Source organism: Rissa tridactyla, chromosome 2 (genome assembly GCF_028500815.1).
Source record: "Rissa tridactyla isolate bRisTri1 chromosome 2, bRisTri1.patW.cur.20221130, whole genome shotgun sequence".
Classification (NCBI taxonomy): Eukaryota; Metazoa; Chordata; class Aves; order Charadriiformes; family Laridae; genus Rissa; species Rissa tridactyla.
Genome location: NC_071467.1, coordinates 122,010,246 through 122,024,506, shown reverse-complemented (window position 1 = coordinate 122,024,506; position 14,261 = coordinate 122,010,246). Strand labels below are relative to the sequence as shown.

Genomic DNA, 14,261 nt, shown 5'->3' with positions numbered 1-14,261 from the left:
AAAAATGATATGAAGATAGAATATTTGTGAATATATGAAAATAAGATTACTGTTGTGTTGAGAAGGCGCATTGTATCTGTGCTCTGAAGTAGCAATGCAAAGGTTGACAGAAGGCTTACTCTGATCTAAACAATGTGCTTTATGGTGCTCCTATGAGAAAACTGCCCAAACTTGGCAAAGGTATAATTTTCTGAAACACCTTTGTTTTATGGGCTTTGTAGAGACTTAAAAAGAGCGCAGAAGGTGAAAGTGCATGAACGTTTCGCCTGTGCTGAGAGTGTTCCAGGTGAGAGCTGAGACAGACTTCCCTCTGCTGGAGCGGCGAGAGGCAGGGAGGCTGCACTTCGGTCCTAGTGTTTCCCTGGAGTTTTGGCAGGGAGGAGGAGAAAGCTTTTTCTGGCTGAAATGTGGGAGAGATGAGTTGTGCTGGTTTGGGGATAAATGGGGTAGATGAAGCATGCAGATTGTGGCAGGTGTCTGGGCTGTAGGTGCGTGCGTGTGTATGTCTGTGGGAAGAGAAGACAAAGTCTCAAGCCGAACAGGAGATGCGAAGAAGCCTTGAAAAAGGACCAACGTGAAATAACAACTTTTTTATCATTCCCCTCACCCACTTCAAGGATTTTGGACATGTGCATGGGTAAAACGAAATTTTGAAAAGAATGTCCGAGGTTTTTACTAAGGCAGATTCCGTTCCCATTTTAGAAAAATTCCATAATAATATATGGGATATGAGGTTTTAAAAGCAGCATTTATCAGAGTAGTACAAGAACGGCTCTTTTTAAAGTCCCTCAGCTGTGATGATTCTGCTCCATTAGCAAGAGTCTGTAATGAAGCCAGTTCAGTCTAAAAGTGGGAAGGAAAGTTTGGTCATGCTTTCTTTTTATGTATATTGCAGAAATATTTGCTCATAAATTTATTTTATTGCTGTCTATTAAAGACAATTTAATTTAATTGAACTTCCTGAGCTTTACGGAAATTTTTCTTTGCCTGTATTGCTCCCTTGACAGAATTATTTTTCACTTTCCTCCCACCTTTTTCCTACTCTCGGAAAGATGCAGAGCCTCAAAGCTACAGACTGTTGCCATAGACGGACAGAAACGTGGGGGTTTTTTTTGGTCTGTTCTTAGTGTTTGGTCTTAGCTTAGTTTAATATCAGAATATTGCGATGCGGGGTCCTAACAAAGAATTTAGTGATCTCCCTGCCTTCTGCTCTGACAGCAACATTAACCTCCAGCCATAGTTTCCTTTACATTTGCAAAGGTATTTTGCATATACCAGTTGAAAATAGAGGTTTAAAGTGATTTGCCATTCTCAGGTGTTGGCTTTTGTGTGGAGTTCCTTATCTATGCAAAGCTACTAACCAGTGACCCTCTTGTTTCATAGTATGTACTGGTTCTAGGCTCGACTAGGTCCAGATTTCTGATTTTAATTGCAAGTTTTTATAAGTATTAGAATCTAAAAAAAAAATAGGTTTTTGATACAAAATTTTATTAAAGTCTCTCCAAGCTGACGTTTGGCATGCACTTTATCAGCTAACCAGCAACGCAGCTACTGCTTATGTTCTTTTTTTCTTTTTTTTTTTTTTTCAGTTGAGTAGATTTTGACAGGAATTGCTGCAGTAAGACCACTATAGAAATCAAATTAGCTGTTCAAAATTCCAGGAATTTAACCCTAATTTGCATTTTCTGTTTTAGAATAGATGAGGTTGGGGACCCAGTGCTGCAAAACACAGCTGCTGCTTCTACTCTTGTCGGTGGCTTTGCAGAACAGAATAGTTCTTCTGGCTCTCTAAGCACCTGGCACAAGACCACAAAGAGTTTGATGGCACTGCATTTATCGAGGGGGAGAGACTCATTCCTTTTTCTCTCTGTGCCCGCTTGGCAGATTGCAAAATAGGAGGGGATTTTGCTGTTGGCATCGGAGCGCTTACAGCTTGTGTGAATGTTATCCTGGGTTTTGCTCGCAGTGAAATAGTCCTCTTGTAATCATGAAGGGCATGTTCTTGGAAGCAACGCCGCTTTTTAATGGTTGCAGTTAGAAATAATGGTTGGGTTTGTAACTCGATTTAACAAAAAAAAAAAAAAAAGGAAATAAAAAACCCAAACCCAACTCTATGAAGAAATTTCAGTATTGGACAAATAAATTTGCACTAGTTGTGTAGAAAATTTGGATAAACTTTCGTATGCTCCTTTTATAATATATTCATACTAGTGTTAATGTAACTTTGCACTACGAAAGAGAATTTTGCTGTCTATCCTGGTGATTTATACTGTACTCTTAAGACATTTCTTTTTTGAAAGCAGATGTCTCCTCTTTGTGGCTCTGACTTGCAGGAATTGTACTAAAGATTAAGAAATCAGTATGGAATATGAATGATATACTTTTTCCTTCAATTTCTCTTGAATAACTACTTACATTTCCTTAGTCAAATAGCAATTCCAAAATGTGATATAAGCTGTTAATAAAATTAGATACATTTTCTTTTAAAGAGGTTTCATGAATCGTATGACCCACATTCATCATTTCTGCCAGTTCCCTTCACAATTTTATTAATATTACTCCTAATTTGCAAACAGGAACAGCTGGAGAAGTTATCCGAGGGAGGCTGTTGCTCTGATGTCTTTTTTCAGGTTCACTGGGACTTATGAGGTAGAATTGAACTGAATTTGCAGTCTGTTAAGTCCAGACTTAAGTCTCTGTTTTCTGGGGTCACAGCCTTGCACACAGGGACATCCCACACAGTTCTGAGCTCTTTATGACTGATAAAGCTTTGTTTTGATGGGAGGGAAAAGAAAAAAAATAGGTTTCTAAAAAAAGCTATTCTGAGGGGTAAACCAAAGGTCTACCTAACCCAGTCATCTTTTTTTACAGTGGCCTGTGGTGGATGCCTAGGAAAGACAATAGGGCAAATAAAAGTAGTGACTTTCCCCATCCGTACTCCAACTTTCGAGCCCTCTCTGGCTTGAAGACTTTCTGAATCAGAGGTCCTGCCTTCGTGTTTAAGGCTATATCCTCGTGTTTAGAGGCTATGAGTTGTGCTAGCATGAAAACTACCTTATTTTCTGACAGCTAGTTTGTGTCAAAGGCGTTTTTCAGTACATGTGGGTGATGGGTAGCCTATTGCCAAAACACCTATCCCTCGAATACTGCTGAACTGCTGGATTCTGGTTAGTCGATACAACAATAAAACTCTTCACATGGTGAAGTAGTTAAAACACGTTGCCCTTTTAAATCTATTTTTAAGAATACGACGGTTTCCTGGATTAACTGCAGCATTTTTGTTGGTTTTATTTCTGGTTTCCCTAGATGTGTCTTCTATTCCTTCCTTACGCCTGTCAAAAATGGGGAAAACTTAGTCAGTCTCTGTTCTCCACAGTATTGTTTACATTTCCCTGAAATGGTTTTGATTTATTTTCTTAAAAATTGTTTGGATTTGGAGCTACTTTGAAGTCTCTGTGTTAAGTTACTAGCTTGGCTTATGTTTTCAAGGCTCTTCAAGAGACAGTGGCCGAACAGTGATAGTTCCAAAATTTGGTTCGTGCTCTTTAATATGATAAAAAACATGATTTTTTTTCTTTTGTATAGCAAAGTGAGATGAACCCCAGTCCAACCAACTTTGGGCAGCTAGAAGCTATGTTTTGTGATGCTGAGTCTTTTTTTCAACTGAAATGTCCATTGTAATTTTTCAAATAAATATCCCTGTCCAAATCCTCAGTTTCTGCTAGTTCTTTGAGTCACTTACCTTAAATGTAAGATTTTACCCTAATCCTGTTATCTAGTTTTGAGTTACTCCAAATTTGGTCTCCTTATTTTCCTGTTTCCAAACCAAAATTGTATCTGTAGAATTAGTTATTCTCCTTCAGCCTGTGATTCCTTATGACTCCATTCTGCATAGGAGTATTGTTTGTCTTATTTTTTTATTATTGTCTTCAACATGTTACTTTTTTCCATTTAAGAGATTCCTCCAATGCTAGCTCTGAGACATCTTTTATTATTATGTATTTCTAGCATAAACCAACATTGTTTGCTATAATTTTTTTTGCAAGAAAAGCTCCTTAGCGGCGGATACTGTTAGGTTCAGTGGGGAAACAAAATTTGTGTGAGTGGGAGAATGTTTTACTGTTGATGTAATTTTTTATTTATTTTTTTTTTAATAATGAGGTATTACCCATTGCATTACACAGCAGACATGCTAATTGCTTCGTTAACCTCTTAATCTGTGTTCAGGTTTTCACTGATGATGTATTACCGTTACATTAATTTTCAGCCTTCCTTTCACCTCTTTAAAAAAAGTATTATGCCTTGCACTAATAGTTTGTTTCCTAGATCTAACAACTATTTTTCTGTAATATGTTTTTAAAAATAATTTCATGTACGGCTCTTTGTTGTTCTCTTACTTGTTACTATTATCTGATTTTTTACTTTAAGTCTTCCTTATTTATTGGAATTGGCTTATTCAGAGTTTTGCTAGCACTCTTGTGAAGTCTGTAATGGTTTTGCTAGCTTTTTGCTCGCGTAATTCCAGAATCTCAGAGATTTTTGGTCTGTGTTTCAGAAAAGGGCACTGATCTGTCCCATTTTATGGAACCTGAGCACATGCTTAAAGTTAAGCATGTATATTTAAGTGTTGCCTTACATTGGTCAGGGTTTTCTCAGCTAGGAGCAAGTTCTTGTGTGCAAACATGCAGCATACTGTTAGCTCAGCCCTTGATAAAATAAGATTTAATGATTCTAGTTTAGGTTATATTCATATTTGACAAAAACGAAGAAACAAAACCACTGACTTGACATTTGACAGTTTGACGGTTTTGGTGAGATGAGGGCAATGGTGCATGTTTAAGTGAAATTTAAAGACTGGTCACTGACTAGGTTCAACAGAACTTCATGCTTGTTTTCTCTTAAATCAGATTATAAACTTTTGTGATAAATTTTGACTGATTTGGCATCTTATATGTGGAATGCTTCTCCATTTCCTGGAAGGTTTCTGTTCATGAGTATGCCAGTTCTTTAAAGATCATATTTTATTTTGTTTTGTTCTCTTCTAATGCTTTCTCAGGAGTGCTTTTAGGTTTTAATAACTTCCCTAATGCAGAAGATTCTGGGTTTGTTCATATTTTTTACAATATACTTGTTTAATTTATATCATGACATGCGCACATGTGTGTGTGCACAGATGTATGTTGTTATAATTGCATCTAATTATATGTAATTATATTTGTGTGTATGTATGTCTTGGTTTCAGTTGGGATAGAGTTAATTTTCTTCCTAGTAGCTGCTGTGTTTTGGCTTTAGTATGAGAATAATGTTGATAACACAGACTGGTTTAATTGTTGCTAGGTAATGATTCTATTAAGTCAAGGACTTTTTCAGCTTCCCATAGAAGGTGAGAGGGAGCATAGGCAGGACAAGGTGGCCAAGGGAATATTCTGTACCATAGGTGTCATGCTCAGGGTATAAGTGGGGGTTGGCAGGGGGGCAGGGATCCACGATCGCTGCTTGGGACAGGCTGGGCAACCCGTCATTGGGTGGTGAGAGCAACTTGTGTTGCATCATTTTTTTTTGTATATTCTTTTACCATTATTATCATTATTATTTTTTTCCTCATTCATTGTTGTTCTACTAAAGTGTCATTATCTCAACCGGTGAATTTGTTGTGTTTTTTTTTTTTCTTTTTCTCCCTCTTCTCCCTACCCTACTTGGCGCTGGGGGGAGAGAGTGAACAAACAGCACCCTGTCCTAGTTGCTGGCTGGGGTTAAACCACAACAGTGTATATATATGTAAAAATTTCACTATGAAACTACACGTTCTGGGTGTCGTAATTTAATTTCTATGCACCAATAATATGTTTTAAAAGCTATTACTTTATCTGGAATCACAAATATAAAATTGAATTTTAAATTTATAGTACACAGTGAAAATAGGATTATTATGAAAATAAGCCAAACTGTATGTGTTTATATTCAAATTACGAATGACTGTAAACAGAAAAAAAGCGGAGTAGCTAAGGCTCAATGTGGTTATAGTATGCTATCCATGTTGTACATGTCACAAGAAGTAATTGTTTATACCTCTATTACTAGGATTTGGAAATAGTATTATGCTGTTCTCTGCATGCTTCAAACTCTATAGAATAATATTTTTCTTCTTACTTTTTTTTTCTAGCACTTGCTACTAGCGATAAAGTTTATCATGGCATTTGTAATTCCGGATAAACCAAGAGATATCCAGATAAAACTGGCCAAATTGGAGTTTGAATCTCTAGAGGCTCTCAAACAACAGGTAAGAGCAACTGATGTGTATAACAGTGAAAAACATAGGTGGCCTGACAGGTAAACTAGGGAGTTTCTGCTTTTGTTTTACGTGGATAAATACATAAATCCGTGGATGTTGAAATTCCTGTTTACATTATATTAAGATTAGCTAGCTAAAGGTGTTCCACCTCTGCCCCACAGGTTGCGGTGGTAGAGCTGGGGTGGCTGAGTGGAGCATGGAACTGGTAGCACAATGTACAGCACAGGGGATTAAATAAATAGAAAACAGCGCTGGTTTACTTGTACACATTGGGTTGTAAACTGTAGCATTTCAGATAGATAATGCTTCATTTTTTGCCAATCCATCACCGCTTAAGAAGCGGAGCAAAGAGCTGGAAGATTTATCTGTCCTGTCAACCCACCAATGTATGTGAGTCAACACCAGGAAAATGGTCTTCCTTTTCAGGCAGCTTGAAATTTCTGGTAATATAGCAACTTGAAATGTCTGTTGTCCTTGTGTGTGCAAGCATACACTTGTGTGTGCAAGCATACACAACATATGTTGTCACTTTTAAAGGACATTGGGCTCTATGAAACCTTGTTTCATCCCCTGAAGGTACTTGTTGTTGCAACACTAGTATTTCTTTTATTGCTGAAATACCTTCACAAATAAACAGTTAAAGTAGCTCTAATATAAACAGAAATTGTGAACAGACTCAATGAGAACTAAGTATGTATGAGGGAAAGGTAATGTTGCCTTACTTTCCTGTCCATACAATAATCTTATTTTATTGCATAAATAAGGTATATTTTACAATATACTTAACAGGCATTCCCAAGCAATTTAGGAAAATGAGGAACTAGATTATTCTACTGAAAATTTATGTTTTAACAAATGATTCCATGGAGAGAGTGCTGGACATCAAAAAAGGTAAAGAATCAGATTAGCTTCAGTAGGATTCCAGTATTCTACAGAGCTGGTTTTGCAATGGCAGCATGCTTTAGGAGTTTCTGACTGTACTATGCTGGATAGGATTTCTCAGCTACCTTACTTACCAGAAAAAAAACCCAACAGCATGGAGCTTCAGAGACAGGCTCACCTATTTATTGTTAGCTCAGATATTTTTACGCTGCAGTGCGTAGTTTTACATGAACATATTCTTTGTGTGCTCCACATATAGATGTGTAACCTCCTCTATACTGGGTATTTTGTGTAGAATGGGAGGTGACTTTTTAAAACATCTACCATAGCTGCATGTGACAAAATGATCTCTTAATTCTGGACAAACTGAGCCTGTAAACAGTACACTGCCTTTTCTAGTTAAAACCCCGCAGTTTTGTGTGTTACTAGAATGTCGCTGTTGAGGTCAGCACTGTCTTCCATAATCAGCCATAGCAAACAAAATCCAAATTACTATTGAATCTAATGCCTTGATAGTTTTGTTTTGCCTTTCTCTAGTATGTCAATGTGAAGTTACCAGCAGCTGGTCACGGATCTCATGTACCTCATGTACTTTTTAGATAATATTAAAAGGAACAGGACTACATTACTGTTTTAGTTGTTCATTCTCTCTTTTCATTTTGTAGACAGGCAAAACTAGGTCATCCACTGGAATCTTAAGCTTAAGTGAATATAGTCACCTTTGGTTATAATGTGCCAACTGGAATATATACGGAGTCTCTTGCAATTGAGCGTGCGTGTCAGCAGTTAGGACTTCATCTCCTATTCCTGCATATGTGCATTTCCTACAATAATATGTGCCATATTCCCAGTTCTTCAGGGTTGTTTCATTAATTCAGTAGTGACAAGTTAGTCTGAATTTCAGTAAGAACCGGATGCCTGGCAGTTCTCATCTAATACTTTCAGGCTTCCTACAGGATCCAGGAAGAATACTGGCTGGTTTTCAGGTGCCTTGGTAGGTACTTCAAACACAAGTGTCTACCATCACCTTTTCAGATTTTCTCTGATTAATACTGTACTATGTGTCCCATAGACATGTGGAGACTTGGTCTTTTTCTCCAGTGCCTTAATTTTTTGAGTGAAACATACCTGCATTTAAAAGTAATACATTGGCAGTGCAAAAAGATACCGAAGTGTTTATTTTAGAAGCACGATTTCAAGTTCTTCCTCTTGTTATTGAGAGTTGTCATGGTAATTTATGCTGTATATCTTACTTTCAAGCAAAAAACACCAACAACCCACCCCAAAACAGCTGTTTAAAAAAAACGCAGACATAAAAGTCTGGGGCAAATGTGTTGTGGGACCACGTGTTATGCAGACACTGGTTTATATGTTTCTGTGCAAGTATGCATCACATTCCTCTCTTGATGCTATCCAGACATGCGTGCCGTTATGTTTCACCATGAGCTTTTAGAGTACTGCTGTCTTGGGATGTAGCTATTAGAAGGGTTTTAACACCATCAGACTGTAAACCTCTAAGATGCCAAAACAGATTACTAGGCTCCATATATAGTGCATGGAGAGAAAGTCTCCTAATACAGCTACTTTGAACAGTTGTATTGATCATGTTTGGGATCCTTAACTTTTGACAGTGTAAGCACCTTTACATTTTCATTAATGCTAAGCTAATTGCTTTTTAACCCGGTGCAGTGGGACAGTAACTATTCTGCATTCAAATCCATTTGAAGACTGAGTTAGTGTCTATTTGAAAGGGATTTTAGGGAATACAGTGTCTCAGCTTCCTAATAGAGATGAATGATCATCATTAGAGCTTGTTAAAACCTCCTATACAGTGAAAAATGGCATAATTAAAAAAAAATCATTTTATATTGGAATGACAGAACTTCTTGAAGTTCTCAAACTTTAAGAAAGGTTTTTGGAAGTTCTGAAATATTTCTTTTAAACATTTCTTTACTTAGTTTGTGTTAAGACTGTTGAAAGGGAGTGGACTGCTGAATGAGTTGTAATAATTTGATCTATTTTTCAAAATACAACAAAGTATCATAAGAAAGTTTGTTGACATGACTCAAGACAAATACTTTAACCTTTCTGAATCCTAATTGGGGAAAGTACTACATCTGTAGACTTTGCTTCTGCTTCACACTTCCCTGATGTCGTTCAATGTGAAGAATGGTAGAGGAAGCTGGTTATACTCCATATTTAGAGAGGCTGGGTCAGAGAATAAACTTAATGTGAGCTCTTTAATAGAGAACTAAAGAGAATATGGATCAAGATTTTTGGAAGAGGAGCAAGAGTGATTGCATTCACAGTCCCTAAACTGTTGTCAGCTGCTTCGTCACCCGAAAGGAAGCCTGGATGCTGGGCAGCTAGAAGTGGGTACTGTCTGTGCTAGGGTGATGTACCCTTTTCTGGTGAACAACACGATCCTTTTTAGGGAAGTAGCTGGGCAGTAAAGTGGGGTGAGGTGCCCAAGACTCCCCTTGCTTCTTTGCAGTACTCTGCTCTGTGGCATCTATTTCTTGCAAGTGCAGAAGCATGCCATGCTCTTTTGTCTGGTTCCTATTTTAAGGAAGAGAGACCAAGTATAGGTGTGCCTGCAAGCAGCAAGGGAACAGTCAGTTAATTCTTCCATGGTTCAGGAATTACCATATAGGCGTAGGTGAGGACCAATGCTGTAAAACTAGTGTGAGGACTATCTAGCATTTTCAGGGCAGTGAGAATGAAAGCTCCAGTGATAAGCATTTTAGCTTCTGGACAGGTCAAAGCTTACTGAATAGACAAAAGGCCCTCATGGTTGGAGATGGGTCAGCAGTCCATCCGTATAAAAGGTCTAAGTTCCAGAAACACAAGACAACCACAGATTAAACAGCATACCTTGCATTTTGTGGACTAGATTACAGTCGTGTTTTCAGGTATTATGAGCTCTTCCCAGTATTACCTTCTTCCCATTGAGGCAAACATCAGAGTAATACCTTCTTTCTGCACTGAAACTAGACCCAGGCAAAGGAAATGAGAGAGTAATTACGTGAAAATAATTATTGATGCAATCATTTTTTGAGCATGAAATACAGAGAGTAGCAACTCCAACATGGTGTATAACTAGTAGCCATTTTTCAAGGAAGGAAAAATACTTTTTAATGGTGGGGAATGGTGTATCTTTTCACAAAGTGCAACTACCTAGACTGCATCAGTATTAGCTCTGAAAGCAAAAACTTATTGATGTAAAAATGCTTGTGGCTTTTATGGTACTTTTGCGTTAAAAAAATATGAATTATATAAATTGGATAAAGATATTTTTCCTAGAGCATCTCCTCCATTATCTCAGCAGAATAAATATAGCCCTGATAGTAACCACAGAGAAATAAATTTTAGTGCAAGAGTTTGCTTTTTCAGAGAAACTACAGGGGGCAAAAAAACCTGTCCTTAAGCTGCAGCAGAAAAGCTCCATCCCTTCCCAGTTCCCTCCCCACTCCAGCTCTTACCTTCAAGGGGACCTAATCTATAAACATCCCATCATCCCTGGGCTCTAGCTTCCTTTCTTTGTGTTCTGACCATCAGTAGCCAGGATCTTTTAACAGGTATGCCTTTTCCTTCTGATAAGTGAAGCCTTTCAGTGCTTTCCCTGAAGAAGCTTGTTCGTCTGTTGGATATCTGGTGTCCATCTGTAAATGCTCCACCAGAAAGAGACTCCAGGTAGATAACATGCTCATGAGCAAAGGGCCCGGTCACCTGATTGACAGTTGTTATCCTTCCTCAACTGCCAGTAATGAAAAAGATCAAGCTCATTGAACTCTAGCCAGGAAAATATGCCTCCTTTATCCTCCCTGGTGTATTTCTTTTCAGAGTGAGATAAAGCAATGTAGTCATTCAGCCTGGGCCAAGTGGAAAAAGACCTTTTGCTGTTTCATACAGTATCTCCCATGGTGGTTGTACCGTCTACATCCAACTGCTTAATGGTGCTAGTACAGTCTGAATATCCCTAAACAATCACCTCAATTGCTTTAGAGTGAAATCTAGGTGTTTTTAAGTCAGTAGTGCTCCTTCTTAATGATTTCCAGCAGAATAACAAGCTTTCCAAAGCAACAGTAGGTGCAACATTGACTAGGATTTTTCCAGCAATGTCATCCGTTTCCTGAAAATGAGTCTGATGTGTTTCAGTTCCCTCTCCAGGAAATGCAGGAACTGGAGAATGCTGTGACGGATCTCTGCATCATTTTTGTTGACCAAGGGCCTCTTTAAAACATGATAGTGTGTTATTTACCTTCTTTTTGAAAGGGATGGTGAGACAATGACAGAAAGAGGCAGATGTCTGTCTGCCTAGGTGCAGTCATATGGAAAGTTTTAACTCTTTCTCCCTGCTTCTACAGGTATTCTGGCATGTAGAAGTTGTTATTCCCTCCAATAAAAACCTCCTGCTTCAAGTAATTTCGGTGCTTTAACATTGTAATTCACTGCATTGCAGCAGTTTGAATAATTGCAGAGCTTTCTGTTTGCTGACTGCAGTGGCTGGACCTTGTTGTTTCCCCTGGGAATAGCACCCACTAACACCAATGATGTCCTTTCCAGAAGGAATACACCAAGTTGGAGTGTGCTGGCCCATCTGGACAGATGCTGCTAACTTAAGGGTCTTCTGCACTGGGCAACATTTACGCTCGCTCCTTGCACCTCTTCAAGCTGTTGTTCTTGCAGAGATTTTCTATTTACTAACGTGTCATGTGTCTCAGAATATGACCATGGGTGTGATGGGCCAACATAGCTGCTTGAACTGGCAGTAACCCTCAGAAATGTCCCTTTTTTGGTGGGGTTAGGAAGAAAACAGGATATTTTTTTTAAGCCATTTAACATTGGGAAAGCATGAGTCATTAGTGCTTAACACCCTACTTATTTATCTTGCAAAATGGGAACTAAAGACAGTTCTTGTGAGGCTGAAACAAACTCAATGGATTACTGCCTCATTCAGTGCTGTAATTACCAGAATTAGAGGGCTCAGAAAAGGACTACCTGTAGCTTCATGACTACCCACAAAATGCCGCTGATAATAAAAGCAGAAGCTTATTCCACGCTCGCTGGCAATGCTGAGCTAACACAAGGCTGCAGTCAGACAGGAGGAAAGGCAAGCAGCTGACATGAAAATATTTCATTCAAACAATAGAAGATTTGCAAAACAACCTGTAGGAAAGGCTGGTGAAACTTGAGCTCAAACATTGGATTTAGGTTAAAACTGAATGAGATGAAATAAATAAACTTGCTTTATGTTTTGACCAAAAAAGAAAATCCTTAAAAATATTATTGTTTCTAAAGAAAAAGTATTTCTAATAAAAAGTAATTTTTTTTCAGCAAAAATGCATGGCTGCACTTTTTTTTTTTAATAGGCTCTACTGTTAGTGTAACCAGACATAATTCACAGCTGATATTAAAACAGAACCACTACTAATCATTCTTGGTTGCTGTAGGACTTTCTTAAGAGTCCAAACCAGTTAATTCAACTTTGCCAATGCAATTTTTCCCTAGTGACTAGTCAGAATGCTTTCAGACATGTCAATATAACATTTGCACGTGTTTGATTGCAGTGGGGGTATAATGCAAGTAAGATTAATTGTTTTTTCATAACAGAGGTTTTTTAAGCACAGAAAGACTTGCACCCTGTCATAGGAGAACAGATTGCATTCAAACAATAGTTTTCCCGGTGTACTTTAGACATGAATTCCTTTAATGTTGGACCTTTCTTGAGGGTATGTTTCTGAAAATTACTTTCAATATAAAAGCGTTAGCAAAACCAAAATAAATGATGATCCTTTAAGAAAAAAAGTAAAATCAAAAGCCCATTTATTTGGGAAGAAGGTTTTTGTGTCCCCATTTGTGACTTTTCAACTGAAGGTGAGATGACACCAAGTCTGTCTGGTTTGCAGATAAATTAAACTTTTAAATATGGAACCCTTGAGAGCTAACAGTATAAATACACTTTTAAATAGATGAGTATAATGTGATGGTAGCTGATACTTTTGCATGATCTTAATGGGAACAGAAGCAAACAGTGCACCAACTCCCAGCAGGTGTAATTTTCTTTTCCAACAATCCATTCGTTCTCTGTTCCTATTGCCAGGGGTAAAACTGTCCATCAAGTTATGTTTCCGTAACAGCTGAGCCTCTTCGGAAAGATAACCCGTTTTACCTTTCTCATATCCTGACCTAGAGCTTGGTGGTGGAATGAACATCAATCAGTTCAGTCCTCTCTTTTTTTTCCTGACATCCCAGATCATTGACAAGATGTGATCTCAACAAGGAAAACTGGAGTAAGGGGATAGGATAAAAACTACGTTAAAAATGTTCCTACTGTAAGAATACTGCTTTCATAGTTTCAGAACCCAGAGGGGATCCCAGTTATATGTGAACTGGTTTGAATACAAGGGAAGAGGCTATTCCCATACAAATGAGAGTAAAGTGCACAGTGAGATTTGATTTCAGGAGCTCTGGTAACCAGCTTTCAATAGGACATTCGTGCCTCTGTAGTTACAGACTTCTAAATAATGTTTGCACCTGTTACTGAGAAGGTGAAGGGCTGGAGCGAGAGGAAAAAAATGAAATCTCTTGTCTTGTTAAAATTCCTTCAAAAGAAAAGCATCCCACAAGATTACCATGATTTCATACTGAAATTTTCTTTATAGAATTGAATAGAACTTGGTAATAAAAAAGTAGTATTTGTTGCAAGCAGCTGTGGATCACATTTTAAATATCCTTTTCCCTTTGCCAGCTCAGAAGATCCCAGTGAAAACAATAAGCCTTTAAAGGAAATGATACTTTAATTGAAATAATTAAACTTGACTATGGAAAGCTTTCTCTATGAGCTTGAAGACCGCAAATAGGATATCAGAGAGCAACTTTTCAGAGATTATGATGTCAGTCAAATTTTAGATGTTTAAATATTACCTGATTACCCCCACCCCTCATCCCAAGAAAATCTCTGTCATCCTGTCTACAGAAAGAATTCTTTCTGAGACTAACTGGAGATCAAAAAGCAGCAACACACAGAATTCCTGAAAAAGAAACAAAAATGTAAAAGTGGGTTCATGTCTGTGTGTTGCTAGTG

The 14,261-nt window shown here is 37.9% G+C and overlaps 1 protein-coding gene across 2 annotated transcripts in view; it reads left to right on the top strand.

Annotated features, from left to right (window-relative positions):
- The window catches only part of ANO10 (anoctamin 10), a 125,234-nt gene that overhangs the window by 76,339 nt on the left and 34,634 nt on the right, over window positions 1-14,261 (top strand). For both annotated transcript variants that reach the window (XM_054191053.1, XM_054191054.1), the window contains one exon: window positions 6,164-6,280. In XM_054191053.1, the coding sequence (XP_054047028.1) occupies window positions 6,164-6,280 (117 nt within the window). The remainder of the gene's footprint in view (window positions 1-6,163; window positions 6,281-14,261) is intronic.